Genomic DNA, 23490 nt, shown 5'->3' on the forward strand with positions numbered 1-23490 from the left:
TTCTTCTTTTCCTTCGGGTCTCCATGGCTCGGTGTTGATCGGTTTTTGGACAACTAAACCCCCGGGTGTTGTATGAGGAAGACTAAGCAACGGCGAGGACAGAAATTTATATACCCGCGCCGACGGCACGACCGCACATGGCCAATCGTTGATGATCTTTTGGAAGTGATGCAGCTGTCATTGCCGCGTTCAGAAAAAGGTGCGAACGAAGCCATGATGGCCATTTCGGCTTTCTTTGAACCGCTCACCAAACATGATGCACTAGCGTAACGTTTTTGGAAACCTCCGCTGGCGGAGGGCGGCGCAAATCCCATGGATAGGTTATCGGTATTATTTGGGTCGATCATTTGCGTATTAATCTCCCATTGTGCTCGTCCCCCTGCCTTTCAAAAGTGAATGGCTCGTTGAAGAAAGAATGGAGGAGCGGAACACATGGAATCGTCCTTTGGTAATTTCGAACTCGAAGCAAGCCGCCGGAACATGCAGAAAAGCTTGCTTCTTTTTGATACTCCAGCAGGAGACGATGCGGAAGAAGAGAAACCACATGCGCGGCCCATATCATGCGAGTGGTTGATAAGCAATTTGGTGCCATGATGCATTCATTGACATCTTTTGGAGTCGCAGATTTCGAGTTTGTCGTATAGGAACGAAGGCATGTTGCAGGGGTTCGTGTTTTTATATTCGAATGCTGAGCGTTTGGCTCATGGGGCATATCACGAGCGCTTTTGAAGTGTGTTTTGAAAGAAGGCGGAGAAAGACATATACTCGTTCATAAAAGGTTTCGATGCCATGAGCTGTTCTTTGAACGCTTTTTGGAAAACAGAAGAGGAGAGTTTATAATGAGAAGGAAGGAGTAAGGACAATACGAGAAGCCTTATATAGTGCTTTGAGTGGAAATTACGTAGTGCCCTTGCGAGCCAAACCAAGTGTGAGGGAGTTCATCCCATGGCGAAGTCGGGTATCCTTTCGAACGGCTGCGCGATGTCGCTACTGGACCAACACATGGCAACGCTTTTGAGAGCGCAGATTTCCACAATGAGCAAGCCGGCAATGTCAGCCTTTGGTTGTTCGCAAGGTAAAGAAACCCTTGTCAAGATTGTGATAAGTATTGGTATCAGATGCTACGCTATGCAAGGTAAGTTGAATCAATAAACTTAGAATGAAGACAGAGATCATATGACGTGATGGCGAAGTAAATGTGCCAAAAGGTCACCAAAAGTTGTTACCTACCCTCCAATCTCAAACGATCCCTACTCCTCCCTTCATCGCGTCTCGCGACCAGGAACCACAGACTGCTGATCCAGCAAAGTATCACACCGATCCAGGTCTGCGCCGGACCCTTGAACAGTGTGATGGCAACAAGCTGGAACGCGCTTCGTGGAACCGCGACAAAGGTCGCAGTCAACGGAGACGTCGCCTTGACAAGCAGCAAAGTACCCGAGAAGACAGCCCACGAGCCCATACCACCAAAGAGCATCATGGCCCAGAAGAAGGGCACGTCGAGAAAGGGTATGTTGTGGTATATGTGCGGGACCTCGCCGGAGAGGATCACGATCGGTGTGAGGAGCATGAGCGACACAAGGGACGTGTAGTGTAGTGTGCGATAGAATGCGCGAGTCTCCTCCCTGTTGCCTGGCTCTTCCGAGCCGCTGGGGTATCCGGTGAGCACATCGCCGGCAGGCACGAGACCAGCGACGATCTTGCGGTATGTGCGGAGCAGAAGGATCGGGTATAGCGCGACGAAGATGGAGGAGAAGACGCCAGCGACGACAGACTCCCAAGTGACGCGGACATTGGAGCGGTACGAGGCGAAGAAGAGGTTGAGGGTCGCGACGAGGGCGGAGGAGAGGGTGCTGCCGTTGACGTTCTCTTTTTGCAGGACGCAGGCAAAGATGATAGCGAGCGGGGTTATGCCGATGCGAGCGAGTTGGTATACGGGAAGAGGTGCGTAGCTATCGCATGTTAGTATTGAGAATACAGGTATGTAATGGGCATCCTACGCGAATGAGAAGTTGCTGAGCAGCACCTTCACGACGAAGACTACCGCGAGTGGGAGCACTTGTTTCGCGATTTGGAAATCGAACTCAAACAGGCCTCCGCCAGCGATTCCACCAGATCCATTCGATAACCATCGCGCAAATGCGTATATTCCAGGCTTCTTGTTGCCTCTAAAGGCTCCTCCCTGAGGCGCGGCCGGTTGCGAGGGCGGCACGGCGGCACCGACGCCTATGAAATGCAGCGGATTACTGGAGAAGCGTAGGAGGCTCGATACGAGTATGAGGAGGATGTGCGTGATGATGAGTTGGGCGTAGGATTGAGTGAGGGGAAACGGGAATCTGGTGTTGTTAGTATACACCCAATACGCGTTTGACGTGTCCTCACTTGTAGACGCCCGTCAGCATGATGAAGCGGTTCATCAGCAGTAGCCCAAAACTACACCCGCCGACCCAGAAGACCAGCAATCCCACCCAGGCCTGCCAGCCCCTCCATGTGCCGAAAAAGAAAGCCCCAGGCCCGCCTTGCTGCCAGAAGCTGCGGAAGGCATGGCTTCCTCGCCCTACGTCATGGCTTACCAACGGCCGTATACTGCTCGCCGGTTCGTATTCGTCATCTTCGTCTTCGCTCTGCGCGGCGCTTCGATTGCGCGGGTAGGGACTGGTGCTGCGACTGCCGATGTCGATGAGAGGTACCGCAGGCTGCAGCTCCGACAGCGAGTTCTGCGTCGAATGACTCCGCCGTGACGTCTCCATTTGCGCGTAGAACTCGACGTCGGAGTGATCGGTATCGTCGATTGAGCTAGCGCTATTGTTCCGCCGGTGTACGTTGCTGTCCTTTCTCTTTCTGTCCTTTGGCAGTTGGACCGGCCCCCGCGACAGATTGCTGAGGAAGTCGAGGGGTTTGCGGAAGGTGTTCTGCGTCGTCCGGGTGAATGCGCGTGACGAGTTCATCGTGTCCGCTTCATTGCGGAGAGAGAAGGGAGCGTCAGCATGCTGAGGGTGTGCAATTGGTAAAAGTTGAGCACAGGCAGGTACGAAGGCCGGGCGACGCTGGACCCTGGCTTAGGCTAGGGGAAGTGGGCCCGTTAATTTCTGGGGACGCGCTGCCCAGATGGCTCAACACCACCTACATGGCTCACAATATTCTGTCATATCGCTGGATGTCACCTTTGCCGCATCCTGAAGTGATTATGCTATACCCGGTCAGGACGATGGTGGATCACTCGACAGGCATACCCCGCATCTCGATGTGGCGGGTTGCCAAATCCTGCACTCAGACGGACCTTGAACTCGTGATGCCTCATCGCCTTCCATCCTAGTATCCCTAATATACACTCGGAGACTTCCATTGATCACAATGTCTGACGAATTGCTCTGTGATCCGTGTCAAAGATTGGTTCGAGGAGACAATCCCTTCTTGGGGTGCAAGGACCGTTCCTGGGTGTACAATAACCGTCGTCGATCCTTCATCCATCACGCGACGACAGAGTCGTTCCAGCAAGCTCTTGCATTGCCTTGTGGCATATGTCGGCGAATCTATTCAGAGTTCTGTCGACGGTTCAGTATGATCAATAGCGAAGTCCTACCAGCACAAGTGGCTGACCTCGTGTAGGACACACAAGAGGTGGTACATTCCAGCCGGCCCCAACTGAGTACGCGTGTTTCACTTTTGAAGAAGAAAAAGATGCAGATGAAATTGAAGAGGGGACAACAGTCTTTTTCTATTGCGGGAAGGAAAATGTGTCCTTCTACCTGTTGCATGGAAAAGCTATCACTCCATCACAGAATGCCCTGCCAGCTCACCCTGGTTTTGCAGATCTGGTGCCAAGCTTTGCTGCTAATAATACTGGCAGTGACATTTGTATCGAGTTTGCTTCATCTCAACTAAAGCAATGCAGAGATACGCATTTAAAGTGTGAAGAGGTGAGAAAGAGCAGAGCACAGGCGACTACTTTCATGCCTACAAGGGTGCTTGACGTAGGCTACCGAGAATCTTCTACGGTTCGTCTCCTCGAAGCTAAAAATCTTGTCGCAAGCGCGCCATATATCGCGTTATCGCATTGTTGGGGCACATCTCCACCACTTAGACTGACACGTACGACCGCGACAACCTTCAGAACCGGCATTCCATGGACTGATCTCCCCAAGACCTTTCAAGATGCTATTCAGGTTACTCGCAAGATGCAGTTTCGGTATCTGTGGATTGACTCGCTGTACGTTTAACTTGAAGAGCTCATGGTTTACCTCCTTTGACGCGTTCTAGATGCATCGTGCAAGACGATCCTGAAGACTGGCAGAGAGAGGCTGCGCATATGAAGGACGTGTACAGTCAGGCGATCTGTTGCATCGCCGCCACTGCCGCCAAAGATAGCAACACTGGCCTCTTCTTCGATCGAGATCCGCAAAATCTAAAGCCTGTACGACTCGAAACGACCAAGGCTAGAATAGTGTGTCAAGATACGACTCAGTACTTGAGTGCCTATTTGGGTTACTGTGATATTACCTCGATTTCGGACGCTATCGAAAATGGGCCTCTGAATCAAAGAGCCTGGGTTGCGCAGGAGCGCTATTTAAGTAACAGGACTATTCACTTCACGCAAGAGCTAGTCTTTTGGGAATGCTTTGAGCATACTACCAGTGAACAAGATCCCAAGGGCGAACACATCTGGAGAGATGCCAACCGAAATGCAGATTGTGGAGAGCCAATGCTGCGACGGCTGGTATACAACTACAAATCCCAAGATTATGGATCATCCGAAGAGAGAGCCAAGGAGATGCTCATGGTGATCTACCAGTTGTGGAGTGAATTTAGGGCCGATTACTCTATGCTAAGCTTGACGAAAGATGAAGACATACTTGTTGCCTTGAATGGTATTGCGCAGGATGTAGCTAGGGCAATTAACGACACCTTGGTCGCTGGGATGTGGCAAAATCGCCTCATAGCGGACATGTGCTGGATGCGATTTTCAAAAGACAACAAAGTCTCAAGGCCATCTAAATGGCGTGCACCCACTTGGAGTTGGGCGAGCATCAAAGGTCGTTTGGATCGCTGCAACGACATTCGCACTGTCTTCAAAGACAAGGCTGTCGTAGAAGACATAAACGTTAATCAACGGCCCTCCGGAGAACTCATTGATGCCTCGATGATGTTAAGGTGCCGGCACATCCCCATTGAATGGGCACAAGGCTGGGCGCTATCGGATAGCATTGAAATAACCCTTGATGACGCGATCGATTCAAAGATAGGAGATCTGGCCCAAGACGTCAGTCTAGTCACCTTACGTCAATCCGACATAGATGGCAGATCATCGAACGTAGAAGGGATCTTGATCTCACCCAGCCGTGCAAAAGCCGGAAGCTTTGAACGCGTGGGCCGTTTCCAAGTGGATTCATACTTCGAAGACAGCGATGGCGATGAGATGGTCATGTACAGTCGCGTAGAGCATTTGCTTCAGATACATGACCACACGGAGGAAACCATCATAGAGCTCATATGACAAAACAGCACTTCGAACCGAAACTACCCGTAGCCGGATCTCGTCGTACCTCAAGAAACAATGGGATAAGATTGCGCAGCCAAATACAGGCTCTTAGACCAACAGTTCGTTTCAATGCAGCGACGCCGACTCATTCTCAAGTCCCGCAATAGAAGCCATACAAACGATACCTAAAGTTTCCCGTCAACGGTGCAGATGGAGATTGCAAGTGCAAGTCGATTTATCTACGTATACTCTCAACAACAAACGAAGTACATTGCCCTTTTGGAAGAACATAACAACGACTAGAGCATGCTTAACGACTAGGGGCATAGCAGCTGAACAACGACCATGGACTCCATCCTGGCACAAGAGATTGGGAGACATTTAGTGCGAAGCTACGTTGTAAGCAGGATGCTACAAACACGGCGTGAACATGAGCGAGCGGGCTCATACTCCCTGCTACAGCATACAAAGCTGGGCGGCGTAGAGCACGAGCATCCAATGACATAGCGTGTGCCATTCACATGCACACACCTCATGCAAGGGAATAGCTGAACAGGTGCGCTGGAGTCTACATTACTACAACAACAGTTGTTTGAGAACTTCTTATTGCAATGTAGCCTTGTCGGGTTCTTTCATAGGATGTACTCCGTGGCGGTGGCTTTTCAGTTTCTCGTGGATGAGGTGCGCATGTCACGTCATACTCGCGCACCCTTCCAACACTCAACGGCTTGCCGAGTATTCTACAAATACCTCCGCCACAACCACCATCGCCTGCAGACACGCCCCTACCACCCCTCTTACCGGCCCTACATTCCCAGAGCGGAAGGTCGCCAACCCGCGCCAAGACACCCACCCGCCTTCTTAATGAGGCTTGTCCTACATCCACCAAGGCTTATTCTGCATGATGCCTTATCGCAAATCTCCACAGGGCATGTGGATCTGGTCTCTTCTGTGCGCCTTTCCAGAAAAGGGCCGAGCCGTTGGGAGGATTGCGGAGATGTGCCTGTGTTGGTGGCGTTGTATCTGCTCACACCCGGCGCGTGTGGTGCATGGTGGGGTGGGTTACGGAGGTGCTTTCCGGGGCGGGCAGGATGGTTGGTATTGGGGGAGGTGGGAAGGTGAAGGATGGGGGCAGATTGGCAATGAGGAACAGGAAAGTGATGGTCTTTGATCTGCGCGGCGGTGTTGATGCTGTACGGTTTCTAAATGCGTGGTGACAAGGGAGCTTGCGAGGATGTTGATATTTTCTATACCCAAGTAGCCTTGGAGCGCAGCTGGAGTGCGCATATTGACCTCTATCTCGGCCCAATCCTGATGAGTGAGCAACAGCAGGAGGACATGATCGATACTACAACGCCTTTCGGGTTAGCCCTGTTTATTCTGGGTTTCAACGTCCGTACATGTCCGCTTGGTACATATATTCGATCCACTGAGGACAAAGCGGAACGTTGACTCCGGTTCCTGACGGGAGGGAACGCGGTGGCTGGCGGCTCCATCATCAGGAATATCGTTTCGCAGGATACTGCGGCGTTAGAAGACCATTTGGGGTGGTGCATAGGTCCTGCGAGATAGCTACCATGATCTATCCATGCAAGCAGAATCCTTCGGCTGCATTTCGAAGGACAGGGGACGGGCCGGTGCTAAATACAGTATGCTGCCGCAGGACTCGGTGTTACCAACACGTCTCAATCATCCCGTGGACTTGCACATTGTTGTCGGGCTGTGCGTCTTGAACAGCTCGATTGACCTTCTCTTTGGGGGTCTACTTGCGAAAACTCGAATTGTCCATGTGAACGCCTACTCATCTGCCACGGCCTATATAGCGCCATTCGAATGTCGGTTGCATCGAGTCGCTGTGACAGTCGACGTTGGTGTAGAGACCGAAGAGGAAGGTCACTTCGTCCCGTAAGCCATAGGACTCGCGCCATGGGTACTGCATCTGACTGCATAATCGATCAACACCGAAGTCCACGATACCAGTAAGTGTACCTGCATGATGGTTGGGCGACAACAGACCCTACGGCCAAAGGGTAGCCTGTATGTAGAACATGTAAGCTAACGCAAGCCATCATCCCTCCCTACATGCAGCTAGCTCTACCATGCAGCCAGCCCATGGCGGAGGGGTGTGGGGTCATGGCCCGACGTAAGCGCTGGTTGCGATTGCGTTTTCTTGGCACGGGCGGAAGATTGACGCTCAGGGAAGGTCCTTAACCGTCGCGTGAAGATCGTCGCAGGGTCTGAGATACGAGGAGATCATGGGAGATCATGCTGCTGGCGCTACGTACGGAAGTGTCTAGCGTGGTATGGAAGGGATGACAAGTTGACTCTCTTGGGATACTAGTGCGTATGGAATGCTTGTGTTTGAGACGATGAATTCTAGATGTGTGTCGTAGGAATTCACCTCTTCCGGTTCTTGCGAGCTATTGACTCAAATGATTCTTTTGGGTTAGCAAACGCCTAATACACGCTTGATATGAGGTATAATCTGTTTTCACCTGCCGGCCACATCGGCGAGCTGTTACCTACAAGCGCATCAAGTTCCCAATAGATCACGCGCGCCTGCTGCCACAACAGTCATGTGATGATCCGTTCTTGTCCGTAGAGACATGCCACGAGGGCCGATCTTTCGACCTAGACGTTGGGACAGACAGCTGTCACTCGTTGCGACGGGAATATAGCGGGATCTCAAACGACGATCTTTGCGAATTACCCAAGTGGAGATGGAAAATGTAAGAAGGTTTTGCCTAGGGACTTGTTGACACCGGCTGGTGATGTCGTGACAGGAGAATACCGAGACATCGTGAGCGATGCGGGCTTGGTTCGTGCGCTGAGCACGTGCCCACGGCGGGATCTCGGCACCGTCCAACACCCGGACCTGAGATGGGAGCGGGTACTGAAGAACCACGCCAAAACACTACGCCACACCCTTTCGCCTTCACAGCTTCGCCAACTACACTTGAAGACGGCTCGTAGGTCACCTTAGTGGGCGGAGTACCTCACGCAACAGGCAGGAGACATTCTGCCATGCTCACATCTGCCGGCGGGGGTCGTGATCGACCCAGCGGCAAGACGCCATTCCACCAGCGCCCGCAGTCGCCTCGAAAGGCTTGGAAGTAAGAAGTGCGCCTTTCCGCTGCACTTTCCTCCTGTCCGCGGGCTTACTGCACGCCTAGATCTTCCGTCGCCGCCAGTCGTGTGCCTGGACTACGGGAACAAAGAGCTGTACGTGACCGGACGAGAATCTTTCAAGGCGATCATGTCATTCCGCGCTGGCAAGAGCGCTACCCAAAAGATCGCGGTCGCGATTCGCCCGTATCCTTCTCCTGCTGCTGCCTTATCTGAGGTGTGGCTAATGGCCAGGTTAACTATATTGATCTGCATCATGCTAAATCCCAAAGAAGGAGGTGGTTTCAACGCCTACGTGCTTTTAAGCTTAATGCTAGCGGGTCTTGGAGTGTCAGCGGATGGCGCTGCAGCAGCGTCGGATGACAACACTCGAATATTGCATGTTCAATACAGCCGGCCATTCGGGGGTTACTAAAAAGCATGATGGCACGCTGCGGCGCTGCCGAACAGCGCTACGACAGCATAGCCGGTCTCGCCAAGCCCGCCAGATAAAGTCGGACTGCAATATCTGATTGGCTCCTCACCAAATCATGTCTCCCAGCCGCCTGAAACGGGATCGGTGCAGCGACCAGTTGAGAAAGCGACCCTGTTGTGATTGGAGCAAACCCCGTTGGCCATCTCATCTAGCGAGATTGGACATCCATGCAGATATGTAAGAGATGTAAGACTCAAGGTAACGTGTATACAATTGCCATCTGACAATTACTAGAGCCAGGTCTTCTCGTCACGTCATTCATTACACAGTGACGGTGTATGTAAACCTTGTTCGTGGCTCGAAATCATCTGCACATCAGTCTCGCGCAGTATCTCCGACGATTGCCTCGGTACTTTGACTTACGACCTACCCTTCAACCAGTAGCGGCTCGTGCCGTGCCCCTGGGAGTCACCGTCAAGGATGAAAAAGGAACACATCATGTTGGTTCACTCGATCCGGGTTGGCCATCGTGCCATGCCCGAGTTGAATTTGCCTCGTGCAACCGTGACCAACAGACAAAGGCGACGGGACACCTTCCATGGACCCCAGGCGATAATCCTGCATGAAACAGCTTCATTTGACAGCCGACCTAGTAATGATCCACTCATCACCTCTACGCCGTTATCAGGATGGCTGCAGATCGATCCGTCTCATCCAATCGCGTCCACGCACCGGTTTCTACGTTGAATCTCTACGCGACGTTATTCACATCCCTAAACTAGTAAGCATGCCAATCTATAGTGCATTCTGCCAAGACCTGCGCGTCTGACCTGCTACGCGCAACATCCTCCTCCTTCTCTTAGACTTTCCGCCCGTTCTATTACCGCTGCTAAGGTGGGCTGAGAGCAAGTAGTGCCCGAACACACTGTAGCACCTACCCAACTGGGTATCGGAGTGGTTCAAACGCCATCTTAAGCCGTTCTAGCGACTAACACACCTTGTGCTGTGGTTCAGGTACGTCGGCATGCCACGAGACCGCCTTGTCGGTGGCTGCTAGTCCTTATTGGAAGGTGCATTTGCCTCCTGCCATCTCGTCTCAACACCAGATTATCAAGCATCTCTATATAAGAGGTACCGGACGCCCTCCTACAGCATCAGGCCACGAGCACAGCAACACTCAGCCCTCATCAGCAGTCTTCATCGTCTCTCGCTCCAAAGACTTCCATCTTCGATCAATCTGCCAACATGAAGCTCTCACTTCTTCTCGCACTTTTGCCTGTGGCTCTTGCCCTTCCCGCCCCGGTCATTGTTCCCCGTGCTGGCGCTCCTATTCCCGGAAGATGGATCGTCAAGATGAAGAACGAGAACCTTCAAAACCTCATTGACGTCGCCTTGAAGGTCCTCAAGAAGGACCCTGCCCACGTCTACAAGTTCGCTGGATTTGGCGGTTTCTCTGCTGATATGGCCGACGACATTGTCGAGCTGCTCCGCAACCTCCCAGGTGTAAGCTATAAAGCCCCAAGAGCACCATCTTCAGTACTAACATAGCATAGGTCGACTACATTGAGCAAGATGCTATCGTCAAGGCTAACCTTGGCGAGTCGCACCTCGAGAAGAAGGCGTACACAACTCAGTCTTCTTCCACATGGGGCCTTGCTCGTATCTCCCACCAGCAGCCTGGTACCAGCTCTTACATCTACGACACCACTGCTGGTGCTGGTACTTGCGCCTATGTCATTGACACTGGCATCTACACTGCCCACCCCGAGTTTGAGGGCCGTGCTACCTTCCTCGCCAACTATGCTGGTGATGGTCAGAACTCGGACGGAAACGGTCACGGTACCCACTGCGCTGGTACGATCGGATCCAAGACCTACGGTGTGGCCAAGAAGACCAAGCTTTACGCTGTCAAGGTCCTCGATGCCAGTGGTTCGGGCTCCAACTCTGGTGTCATTGCCGGTATCAACTTCGTCGCCAACGACGCCAAAACCCGCAGCTGCCCCAACGGTGCTGTTGCCAACATGTCTCTGGGTGGATCTCGCTCCACTGCCGTCAACGCTGCCGCGGCCAACGCAGTCAGCGCTGGTGTCTTCATGGCCGTCGCTGCCGGTAACGATGGTGCCGATGCTCGCAACTCCTCGCCTGCATCCGAGCCTACTGTCTACACCGTCGGTGCCACCGACAGCTCTGACCGCCTCGCTTCTTTCTCCAACTACGGTTCCGTCGTTGACATCCTTGCTCCTGGTGTCTCTATTCTCTCCACCTGGAACAACGGTGGCACCAACTCCATCTCCGGTACTTCCATGGCTACTCCTCACGTTGCTGGTCTCGCCGCCTACATTCTCGGCTTCGAGGGCAAGAAGACCCCTGCCGCACTCTCCAGCCGCCTCACCACACTGTCGCTGAAGAACAAGATCTCCGGTGTTCCTTCCGGCACCGTCAACAACCTTGCATTCAACGGCAACCCCAGCGGTTAAGCATTTCTTCTTCTTGGCGGTGCTTTATCACATCAAGTCTTTCCCATTTTTGCATTGATAGAAGTCGAAGATTCCCTTCCTTCTTTTCTTATGAAGTCATGATCGCGGTAGTTGTCTCTTGGTAGTCGATAGCACCAATGGAGATACAATCTATGAAGTTACTCATCCAAAGCGCCCCCAGTGCTGTGTCTTCGCACTGATTGCTGATGTGTTGCCCCATGAATTCGCTCGCTGGTCCACGATGGGAATACAAAATGCCATCTCGTCACTACGGTATTTGAATGCGGAGATTGACATCACGAAAACGGCCTTTGTGATACCGTCACTAATGATCTTGTGGGGGTGGCTTACGCTAAGCCTCATCATCATGACTATATTAGACGCCCATGTGTCACGATGGGTCATTCATTGTTTCGGCAGAAGTACTGTTGACTCTGCCGCGTCGTAGGTGGCTTGGAGAGGTGTGGCCTCGCGCGTTAGCATAACGGTGCAGCGTCCACACGCCCTGCATCGTCTTGCATAGGTAACTGGACTTATGCAGGGACTACCGGCACATGCGTCTACGCAAACAAAGAAGTACTTTCCTCGGTCCTGCGAAGATTGATCATCTGTGCATACAGAAATCTCTCGGTGTAACGATCTATGAGTCACCGCGATCTTCGACCAAACACTCATTGCTCCTAACAAAGCTTCCCAGATTTACACATCCTCCACCTTTGTCTAACATCTGCAACCTCGGACGACTAACAATAGCTCCATCAAGTACCACGCATCATACACAGCTAGCTGCATGCGGCACCAGAGGCTGAAGCTTTCCCCGCATTGTCAAGGCTATATTGGCACAACGTTGATCAGCATGGTTCCTCGGGAGATCCAATCTCGCCCCGCAATTCCAATTAGGAGATATTGCGGTTAAGGCTGCAGCTGCCATCTTCCTTCCGCCAGCCGCCTCGGCGCACGGACCAAGATGAAGTTTGGAACGTTTCCAGGGTTGGAGCGATGAGGTGCGCTACTAACTTTATTATCCAACTGCCGCTTCCGCCTCTCCAATCTGCGCGAAGCATCTGAAGCAGCGATACGACGCGGAAACCATTTGAGCTGTCGGCTCGTGTATAGAATGAGATGATCACAGAACAACATCAACGCTTTTCGCCACGTATGACGCGATTCTTCGCGTTGTGGGCTTACGGCCGTAGGAAGCTCGCATCGCGCCGACGCGCTTCAGCGTTTCGACAACGCCTGCGAACTCCCACACACGAGAGTAGACTGCGCGGTCGACATCGCCCAACAGGCCAATAAAGTATGTACCAATACACGGTACTCACTACACCTTAGGGCATTCACTCGAACAAAGACTGCAAGCGTTGCTAGTATGCACGCGCGCTGTGTCAACAGCGGACCATGCCGGTAGCTCTCGCACGACGACCGATGCTAGCACCGTACCATGGAACAAGCGTATGAGACACTGTCATCGACATTAGATGAACGCTACTGCTCTCACACCTTCGATCGCCCTCCGTTGGACTCCTGCTTCATCGGAATGTTCGGTCCCAAGTCTCGGCCAACTGGAGTATGAGCCCCTAGATGCTGGACATGGCGAGATACATCTTATCGAGCTCATGCCAGTGGCCTAGGAGGATTCTATACAGACCAATCACACTCGATCAATTTCCCCGCAATGCATTTGGATGATGGAGCGAAGTCCGAAGCTCTTTGGTGGACGTGGAAATCGACATATAGTTCTCGCGCGGTGCTAGTCAATTGATGCTCTTATCTTGTTCTCGAATTGGGCCTTAAGGCCTTCGAATCATCGACCAACTGCTGGCACTCTGAATTGACGCTGTGTGTCAACCGAGTTGAGCGCCGCGAAAGATCCTATGCAGTCCAATGCAAGGGTGCTTCCACAGTCAGCTTACTTCGCGTTTCTGGTGTTACACAACACTATCACATGTGCGTTCAACATTTCTGACCACGCCGCAACTTATGGTCTAGTCTGAATCCGTATTTGTCGTCATACCCACTTCGTGGTGGGTCTACCGAGGTCCCCAAGAGTCAGTATCGTACGAACCTTCATCGGCCCATTTCTCTACCCACCTCATACCGCAAAAAAACTAAACAGGCCTAGAGCCTACATCAACGCCAGGTCACCTATCTTGTAGGTTTTAATATTGATGTAGGCTGCAGACCCGTTCAGTTTTTTTCTTGATTGACGTGTACCAGTATACAAAATCTCCAGCCCACGTCATCTTCTACCAAACATCTTAGGATTATTGCACCAGTACACGCCATGGACTCATTCAACGCAGGCGACATCACCCACCAAAATGGTGAGGTCACGCACTACTACGAAGGAGGCTCGGCAGACGGCACTCCCCTAATCTTCATCCACGGCTGGCCCGACATCGCAGAATCATGGAAACACCAACTCACACATTTCGCTGCCTCATCGAAATACCGTGTCATCGCACCTGACATGCGCGGCTACGGCGACTCAACGGCACCCCAGACGAAAGAGTCTTACCGCCTTGAAGTCCTCGTTCCCGAGCTCGTTGAGTTCGCCTCAAAGCTAGGCATCAAGAAAGCAGTATGGATCGGTCACGACTGGGGCTGCGGCGTCATCAATGCACTTGCCGCGCACTACCCTGAACTCTTTATTGCCATGGCAAATCTCTGCGTCCCCTACCGCAGCGTGGAGCTGGGCCTCGAATACCTCAAGAGCACCATCAATCGCGACCTCTACCCCGAGAGCGAGACTGAGTGGGGAAACTGGGAGTACATGCGGTATTACGAGGTGAAACCCGAGCAAAGCGTCAAAGCGTTCGACGGCCACCTGGATGTCATCACCAAGATCCTGTATGTGAAGGGCGATGACAGTAAGTGGGGCCAACCCTCACCCACAAGCCGTGTCTTGAGAGATGGTGGTTGGTTCGGTGGTCATCCGGAAAACCTTCCTGACATCCCACTTTCGTACACATCGTTGGATGAGCATCTTTACGAAAGCCTGCTGAAGAGCAAGAAGAAGCATGGGTTCTTCGGTGCGAACGCATACTACTTCAACCACGAAGCAAACGTCGAGTATGCGAAGAGCCAGAAGAACGATGGTGTCTTGGAGTTTCCGTTCCTGTACATTGATGCGAAGTACGATGCTGTGTGCTCGCCTAGTGTGCAGCCGAAGTTGGCGGAGAGGATGAAGCGGGATGTGAAGAATTTGACCTATGAGACTATTGAGTCGTCGCATTGGGTACAGTTGGAGAAGCCGAAAGAGGTTAATGAGGCGTTGGAGAAATGGCTGGCTACTTTGTGAGGTACCCGAAGGTGGCAAACATACGATAGGCTGTATGGCTTTCACAATAGTCGACCTTGCGCTGGCGTATCCAAAGTCACCAGCCTTGGTGTGTTGATAGCTGTAGCTGGTAGGGAACTGAAGCTTGCCTCTCAATGAACTCGAAAGATGTTCATTGATGAAATGAATCGCCACAACAGGAAGCACGACCTTTGACTATCTTAATGAACCGTGTACTGTAAGGCGAGATACCTTGCGTGACCATGTTCCCGACAGTATGGTTTAGCCAACACAGTTGCGCACCTGCCAATACTTTTGACTAGAGACTGCAGAATCTTGCCAGACGTTATGCGCAAGCCCGCGATCCCGCCAAGGGATGACTGTCAACAAAACCGATGGACTGTTGGTCCGGACACGCTCTGTTAGTCGTACCAATACTCTCATTGCCAACCGCTGTATGCGCACGCACCAAATGGGTCCTTACACCCCACGACCCGTTGGCAGACCCATCGATATTTCCCAGTGCATCGGCACTCAAAGAGTGTCCATGGTGCTCTTGATAAGAGTGCTTGTTCTATACCAGTCGTCGATGTCCCACGACAAGACGCTGAAAGTTAGCGCCCACCGGGTACAACGACAACATCATGTAGGAACCCGCATCATAACAGACCACATATCACAGCGCTTCGCTAAGGGTAACACAACCTTTGATCGGTTCTTTGTCCACGCCCATTGGGTCTCAGACAACTTCCTTCCCGTGGTCACGGTCCGTTAGTGCTGGATCTGGACTGGATCCTTCCCTCTGGTTATTTGGACGCCATATACCTCTCAAGGTGACTAGGTACCATCCGCGGGAAACACCAAAGCTCTGCTAGACCTATTGTGTGATCTACACGACCAGAGCTCTACACGACTGGGCATCCGGCCCGTCGAATTGACGACAGCGAGTAACATCGGAGAACCTTGAAGCGTGCACCCATGCCGTCGACCCATGGACCAGCAGCATGCGCGCTGTCAGATAACAGTATCTTTTGTGCTCTTGTTGGTGTTGCAAAACAGCATGCGCTCGCCAGAGAGCATGCCCTAACGTGGTCCGTGAGAGGTCGCACTGCCTGTGCGTACGCGCGAGCGCTGTTGCTAACTGGTTCTTCAGATTGCGCCATTGGCTCTCGAATGAGCCGGCCGTCGTTGATGCTGGTACGGGTTGTACGGCATTTGTATTTAAGTTTCGTTTCTGCCGCTGATGCAGGTACAATTCAACGTGAAGGATCTGACCCCTCACCTTTTCTTTGAAACCCAAGCTCTTGTTCATTCCTTCCAGTGTATTCGATTCGAACGGCTCGGAAACATGTATACTCCAGTTCTCTTCGCTCTTATCTCGTTGGCAGTTTCTGCTCCGTTGACCAGAGTCGACGGCGAAGATGGCATCGCTGGTAGATGGATTGTCAAGATGAAGGGCGACGTCGCAACGCAAGCTCACGACGACCTGATGGCATCTATGTCTACCAAACCCGACTACGAATACGCAATGCCTGGATTCCGAGGATTTGCCGGCAGTATCTCTGAGGAAGAACTTATTCGACTCCAGGCTTCTGAGCATGTAAGCTATACGCCCGAATTGATATACCTGAACTAACGTGATCAGGTCGAGTACATCGAACAGAGCGCCAAGGTCCATAGTAAGGAGATCGTGCAACAGTTGAACTCCACGTGGGGTTTAGCTCGTATCTCTCATGCCGAACCGTATCAAACGAGTTATCTTTTCGATTCTAGCGCTGGGGAGGGTACATGCGCGTATGTTACCAACCGTATTCGCGTCTGTGTGAACTTCGCTCACAAAGCGACCGCAGATACGTCATTGACACAGGCATCGAGGTTGAACATCCAGAATTTGGAGGGCGTATGTACGAACCGTTGGGCTTGAGAGATACGCGCTGACGAATTGAAAGGTGCTTTCTTCTTAGCTGACTTCAGCGGTGAGGACACCATGATCGACGCCATGGGCCACGGAACTCACGTGGCTGGTACAATCGGCTCGATGACTTGGGGCGTGGCAAAGAAGACAACGCTGCTCGCTATCCGTGTACTGGACTCGTACGGTTCTGGTACAACCGAGGGCGTACTTGCGGGTATGGAGTATGTTATTACCGATGCAGCAAAACGTGGTGAGGCTGGAGAATGTCCTAACGGTTTCGTGGCCAACATGAGTCTTGGAGGGCGTAAGATGCAGGCCCTGAATGATGCTGTGAGTAGCCCATTCCGTCTTTTATCAGACATTCAGCTCACAACGATCTAGGCCGCTGCCATCGTTGCAGCGGGAATCTTCCTTGCTGTCGCAGCGGGCAATGAGGGACGCGACGCTAAATACTCGTCTCCGGCATCTGAACCTAGTGTCTGCACCGTGGGTGCTACAGCCATTAACGATACTCTCATCGAATGGTCCAACTATGGGCCTATAGTCGACATTCTGGCACCTGGCGTTGAAATCACCAGCACTTGGATCGGCAAATCGATCGATACGATTTCTGGAACTGTAAGTACACCCCCAGATAAGTGTCGGTGTGACGCGCGCTGACTATTCGCCCTCACGTTCAGAGCATGGCAACCCCTCATATCGTTGGTTTAGCCGCGTACTTCATGGGACAAGGATGGCCTGTTGAAGGGTTATGCGAAAGCATGGCTGGCGTCGCGACAAAGGGCGCGATCGATGAAAGTACTCTCCATGATAGCACACCGAATCTTCTAGCTTTCAACATGGCCGAAGCATCTCAGCAGTACGGCAGACGTACAAAGCGGGTTGCGTAGAATCGTCAAAGTGCATCGCCGGCTGGAGATGTCTGGCATGAGGATCTGGTACTATAGTTTTGATAAAGGGGAGACCCTGGGAAGCAATGTTGAAACGTTGATAAGATTGACCTTGTTCATTAGCGCGTGCCCATAGATCGTGCGGATCGAGCCGTGCGCGACAGCACCGGTCATTGAGACGGGAAGATGCATGAAGCTGACCTGCCGTGCCGTCTCACGTCAAGTGTGTCAGCCTCATCGGTGGTCAGATCCCACCTATGGCGATTCAGATTCGCCAGTGAAAGCCTCCGATCCCAACGGCTGTCGCAACTGATGCGCCGTGCATGGAGCCCTGGATCTTAAACTCAAAGCGGTGATGTCGCCCAAGCCTGCCACGCCGATCGTCACTGCACTAGTCAGCTGAATCAGCGCGCCCGGCCACTCACGAGGCGTGACATCATAAAATGCGGGGTAGAGACTTGCGATAACAGGCTAGCTTGTCTGCGAGCCCGACACTTTGCAGAACTCCAAGCCTTCCAAGAGCACTGCCCTCACCTGAGCTCTTTTCTATCCCGCTCCATATCTGGCCCATTGGCATCCTCGGACCTCAAACACGCATCATCTTTACTGGGGAGAAAGGGCCACTCTAGAAGTCATGGCGTCATACTTCGACCTCCAGCCGCAGAAGGCGCCGCCAGCTACGAATATAGATCAGATGCCTCAGGACCAGCGCAAGCAACTCGGTCGCATGAACAGTTTGATGTCCCCAGCAGTCACTCAAATATTGGAAGGTTTAGGCGACGAAGGATCGGACAGTGATAGCAGCGAAGAAAAAGACCCATCCGAAGAAGAAGATCAATGTGCCGCTCAACAACACACTAAGCCAGCACTCGACCCCCAGAAATTGCGCCAAGACAAGCAAAAGCACGTCGCTGCCCAGGCGCCTCGCCCTTCATCTTTATCACCAAGCAGAAGTTCCCTGAAGACGACCAGCAAAAGCTCTGGCCATTCTAAGCCGTCTTCGGCGCATGGCAGCGGAGATAAGTCCGCAAAGTCCAGACAAAAACAGCCGCACATGGCGCGATTCCATTCCTTGCGCAGCATGCTTTTTCAACAGAGGATTCAAGACCAGATGAAGACTGCCACGCAAGAAGATTGCCAGCAGGAGCAAAATGCGGCAGACAAATGGCGGTCTCAACACGCCGAACGCCAGATGCATCACCCGGGAACACCCGACCAGGACGCTTCAGGAAAAGGTGGAATTGGAAGTAGGATTCGGATGACAGTAAGACGGATGACGACCAAGGATGCAGGGAACATGGAGAAGATCAGAGAGGATGGTGCGCCGGTCGAGTTCAATGATCGCGCATCAACAGCTTCTTCCGACAACGAGAAGGATCAACGAGAAGCATCGACTACTCGCTATGAAAGTGACAACGAGAGCATCGATCATTCTGATGTGGACGAGCTAGTACGATGGGTTAGCCGACGAGATCCCCCTAGCGACGGTGAACGACGTAAGGGCGGCGACGTGGTGGAAGCCAAAGAAGACAGTGGCCATGAGAGCCTTGGGCCATCAGACGTTGAAGACCTCGTTCGGTTTGCCAGCAGGAAATCTGACGCGAAAGAGACCGCCGTATTGAACGACGCACGTTCAGGATACAGCGACGCATCAACCGAATCCGACAGCGAACTAAGAGAAGTATCCTCAGACGAGGAAGAAGACGCAGACGACCTCGTGCGCTGGATATCGCACCGTGACGGACCCAAAGCAGGCCCCGTACGCCGCAACCTCCAGCGACCCGAACTAGATTCCGACGTAGGCGAGCACTACGACTCCGACGTGCCCGAACTAGGCCGCTGGTTCAAGCGCCACGACGGCACGAGCGGCGAATCGGCAGCCTCCACACCAGTCAAAGAAACCTTTGACGAAATCGACGACGAAGAAGAACAGCGAGGCCGCCCCCGAAGCCGCGAGTCCATCGAGCCCATCAAAGAAAAACGCCACATCACCGACGACGACGTCGACGAGCTCGTCCGTTGGGTCAGCAGGAAAGACTCTAAACAACAAGACTCCCCCGGACCCGTTTCTGAAAACCCAATCGACCGTCTAAAGCGCGAAGAGGAAGAGAAACAAGCGCAAATCGGCATGAGTGTCGATGACGCCAGTCTCTCACACGCCGATCTACCAGAAGTTGTAGAGCACGCAAGGAAAACGAGTGCTGATATGGTTAGCCCGCCGCCTGCATCACCGTTTGCGGTCGAGACGGGCGACTTGAGGGTGCTGAGGGATGAGAAGACGAAGGCGACACCTCTGGAGCGCGATTCGCAGCGTGATTTAGATGGGAAGAGGGAGAATCTTGACGAGAAGAAACAGGAGCTGGGTATGAGTCTCGATGATGAGAGTTTGAGTCATAATGACGTGGCGGAGTTGGTTGAGCATGTTAGGAAGATTTAAGAGAGTGTGTTCGTGGGGTGTAATCCGCACGGAGGGATCTAGGAACCAGTATTTATGTTACGAAGGATGCGCGGAAGAGCGGAAGCTACGGATGTCGATGTGGGTGTGTGGGTCGATCGCGAGATCTGGGAAGATCTATTTTTGTTAGTCTGGGGTTTAGCACGTCGTTTTATACCAATTGAGGATTCTATTTAAAACAACTCGCATGTCTAAAGTCAATGTTGAACGTGCAAAAGAATATGGTATTCATACAACATCAAACGAGAAAAAAAAAGAATCTATATCGCAAATGCAACTCAAACCCCTTCAAATGCAAGACAACCACACCTCAACCCCAACCCCCTCAATCCAACTTCAACGCCTCCACGCCTTCAAACTGCAACCTCCTAAACATGCCCCTAATAACCCCACACTTCCTCTCCCTCTCATCATCCCTCCCCCTCATCTCCGTACGCATCTTCCCATACATATTCTGGCCATCCCCCCTCTGCCCGCCCTCCTTAATATTCGTAAAGAACATGCGCCTGCCTGTACTATCCAACGGCTCCCACTTAGCAATCTTAACACCCTCCCTCGGAATAACATCATGTTCGCGGTTCGGATCAAGGAACTTGACAAAACTAATAAAGTAATCCGAAATCTCGTTTTGGCGACGCACCATAACCTGGCCGACGGTGCCGGCGTGCTTGGTACCGTAGCCGTTTTCTATGTCGGGGCCCCACATTACGTCCCATTGGTATTGGTAGGTGGGTACGGAGGGCGGGTTGTGCAGAGACATGGCGTTGGAGGCGAGGTAGGTAGGGCAGATGTAGCGGATGTCGCCTTGGGCTTTTGCGACGGCGTCCCACCAAGCGCCGCTGTCGGGCCAGTGGCGGTCGTTGGGGTAGGTTGATACGAGGGTGGATAGGTCTTCGTCGGTGAGGAGGGGGTAGTGGTCTTTGAGGTAGGATTTGAATTCGCCTTCGTTGTCGGTGGTTTTCTTGACTTGGTCGGAGCCTTCGTTCGAGGTGAAGCCGATGATGGTGGGGACCTTGGCGTAGCGGTCCGCCATTATGGCTGCTGGGGCGGGCGCTGTGAACATGCCGCCGGCGGGCTCGGTGGTGGGCGCCCACATCCAGCGTGGGGGTGTGTCGCGGCCGGGGAAGTTCATCGGGTAGTTCTCGTAGTAGAGGTCGCCTGTTGCTGCGTTGCGTACGCATGCGATGTCTGTGCAGTTCAGTCCATCTGCGACCTCGTTGTAGAACTTCTCGGCTTGGTCGGGGGTGAAGAATGTTGGACTCGCAGGGGACTGGGCGATGGCGCCGTGGAAGAGCTGCTTGCGACCTACACCAGGGACAGGGTGGTAGTTGTCGCCTTCGTTGGCCGTCAGCTGTAGCATCACGGACGCGCCGCCAGCGCTCGTGCCCATGATGACTACGTGGTCGGGGTTACCTCCAAAGTACCTGATATACTTCTGGACCCACTCCAGCGCCGCTCTCTGGTCGCGCAGCGCGTTGTTGTAGTCGCCATCCTTTGCGATCTCTTTGCCAGATAGGAAGCCGTAGATGCCGTTGCGGTAGTACATGGTGACTACGACGATGCCCTTGTCAAGTTTGCCGTCCACGCCCTTTTCACGTCGCGCCTTCTCTACCATCTCGCCTCCGTTGCTGCGTCCTGGAAGATGGAAGCCGCCACCGGGGATATTGACCAAAACTGGTAGGTCATCGCCTGCCTCAGCGTCAATCGGCGTGAAGACGTTCAAGCTCAGACAATCCTCAGTGGAACGAGTCTTGATACCCAGCACGTCCGGTCCTGAGATATCTTCCCTGTTTCGCTGGGTTGGATCGATCTTTTGGATTCTTGGGCACATGCCCAATGACCCATCCCACACCAGAGGCTTCTCGCCTCGGCCAACGCCATATGTCCTGTTCACCGGTTGTGGTCCGCGAAACCTGTTCTGACCTCCTGCATCTGCGGCATATGGTATGTTCCAGTAGAATCTAACCTTATCCGAGACGTTTGGCTTAATGGCTAGGTAGTCCAGCTCGACGATGTAGGGGTCTTCGGTGTTCTTGAGCGGCGCGGAGAAGGTGGACGTAGGTTTCGAGCTGAGAGGTGGTAGCCATTCCGAGCTGGGACGTAGGTCGGGCGAGTAGAGGAAGGCGAATGTGAAGGCGAGGACAACGGCAGCCGTGAGAGCGAGTATAACGCGCCTGTCGAAGATGAGGCTCGAATTGAGCGGACGGATTGCCATGGTGGGCATGTATTGAAGGTTGTGAAAGAATGTAAAGTCGCGTGCGAAGCGCTGAAAGATTATTGCAATGCCGTTGGAGTATGCATCTGCGTCTCGAACATGAAACTCAGGAAAGGAAAGACTGTCCACGGAGACAAAGAAAGTGTCCTTCGGCGCTGTCGCAAGCCTTCCAAGCATCCATGGCTGCGAGTTTCCCTGTCTAGCCCGACGGGAGGACCGAAGAGGCTAAGGGGGCGGCAATCGGCACCATCCGCTTGGCGCTGACGCGTATCGCATTTCGTGGGAATGCCATGGCGACGCATCGCCATACAACCACGGTCGCGCAAAAAGCTGGAGAGGGTGGGAGAAAGCTTGGGAGAGCTACACGGCTGAGGTGTGAGGTTTAAGTTTTCGACAGGGTCCAGAGCGCCTTCCCTCGGCTGGGGCGTATAGAGGTCAGCAACTAGCGTGCGATGCACCTGGCTCCAGTAGGACGCCTGCACCACGTCTCCTATGAGCCACATCTCCAGCCACTCCCAATTGATTGAGCGCACGACTCCAAGATCGACCAGACATCTTTTCGATCGAGCATCGCACTCATCGGGGCCGTATTCCTGGATCTACACGAGATGCTGCTGCCAGGCCTGCCTGCCGTATCCGTGGTGACGGCGAGTACTCCGGATACCCCAGTCACCATAACGGTCCATAGAGATAAGTAAGGCAGACCTCCGGGGAAGCCATGGCCTCACAGCATAGTGGCCAGTCAGGCATAGTACCACTGCGATTTTGCCCATCAAGGCCGCAGAGTCGAACGTCCGCACGCGTGCCATGTACCAAGACCTTCCCTTGAAGCTATAATCTGGTACCATTTGCTGGAGTTGGCACACCTTGATCATGTCATCCACGATGACTTTGCGTCTGAGGAGCTTATCGCGCTCTTACCTCCTCGCAGACGAGGTGACCTCCAATCTGTGGCCGCTCTCTCACCTGTAGGCGTCTGAGAGTGGCCCATATAAGGCTTTCATATCGTCGATCGCTTCTCTTTCTCCCTCCATCCTTCTTTCTCTATCCCTTGACGCTTCTTTCTTCTCAAGTAACCTCAATCACTGCACCCATTCGCTCGACACAAGGTCAGCTTCGGCTCTTGCTCGTCGTCGAGACCTTCCATCATAGTCCCTGACTAGTGATAGCCATGTCCGCGGACAGCGTTCCGATGGAGGGCATGCAACAGCACACACCTGAGAGATCGGCAAGTC

General features: G+C 52.9%; 6 protein-coding genes across 6 annotated transcripts; 4 read left to right on the forward strand and 2 right to left on the reverse strand.

The window, feature by feature from the left end:
• Nucleotides 1-1222: 1222 nt before the first annotated feature.
• Nucleotides 1223-2948, reverse strand: J4E84_006960 (uncharacterized protein; the record flags this gene model as incomplete). The annotated part of the gene is made up of 3 exons (XM_049389547.1): nt 1223-1952; nt 2001-2336; nt 2383-2948. 3 exons carry the CDS (start codon nt 2946-2948, stop codon nt 1223-1225), a joined length of 1632 nt encoding a protein of 543 aa, XP_049242740.1.
• A 7317-nt stretch (nt 2949-10265) lies between these two features.
• J4E84_006961 (uncharacterized protein) lies at nt 10266-11497 on the forward strand (the record flags this gene model as incomplete). The annotated part of the gene is made up of 2 exons (XM_049389548.1): nt 10266-10523; nt 10574-11497. The coding sequence occupies 2 exons, from the start codon at nt 10266-10268 to the stop codon at nt 11495-11497; spliced, it is 1182 nt and encodes a 393-aa protein (XP_049242741.1).
• Nucleotides 11498-13784: 2287 nt separating this feature from the next.
• J4E84_006962 (uncharacterized protein) lies at nt 13785-14801 on the forward strand (the record flags this gene model as incomplete). Its single annotated transcript, XM_049389549.1, has 1 exon — nt 13785-14801. One exon carries the CDS (start codon nt 13785-13787, stop codon nt 14799-14801), a length of 1017 nt encoding a protein of 338 aa, XP_049242742.1.
• Nucleotides 14802-16128: 1327 nt separating this feature from the next.
• Nucleotides 16129-17585, forward strand: J4E84_006963 (uncharacterized protein; the record flags this gene model as incomplete). The annotated part of the gene is made up of 6 exons (XM_049389550.1): nt 16129-16380; nt 16426-16574; nt 16631-16680; nt 16730-17025; nt 17077-17313; nt 17376-17585. 6 exons carry the CDS (start codon nt 16129-16131, stop codon nt 17583-17585), a joined length of 1194 nt encoding a protein of 397 aa, XP_049242743.1.
• A 634-nt stretch (nt 17586-18219) lies between these two features.
• Nucleotides 18220-20022, forward strand: J4E84_006964 (uncharacterized protein; the record flags this gene model as incomplete). The annotated part of the gene is made up of 1 exon (XM_049389551.1): nt 18220-20022. The coding sequence occupies one exon, from the start codon at nt 18220-18222 to the stop codon at nt 20020-20022; it is 1803 nt and encodes a 600-aa protein (XP_049242744.1).
• Nucleotides 20023-20365: 343 nt separating this feature from the next.
• On the reverse strand, nt 20366-22255 carry J4E84_006965 (uncharacterized protein; the record flags this gene model as incomplete). The annotated part of the gene is made up of 1 exon (XM_049389552.1): nt 20366-22255. The coding sequence occupies one exon, from the start codon at nt 22253-22255 to the stop codon at nt 20366-20368; it is 1890 nt and encodes a 629-aa protein (XP_049242745.1).
• Between the last annotated feature and the right edge of the window lie 1235 nt (nt 22256-23490).

Source organism: Alternaria hordeiaustralica, assembly GCF_023758085.1.
Source record: "Alternaria hordeiaustralica strain BMP 2776 chromosome Unknown scaffold_14, whole genome shotgun sequence".
Classification (NCBI taxonomy): Eukaryota; Fungi; Ascomycota; class Dothideomycetes; order Pleosporales; family Pleosporaceae; genus Alternaria; species Alternaria hordeiaustralica.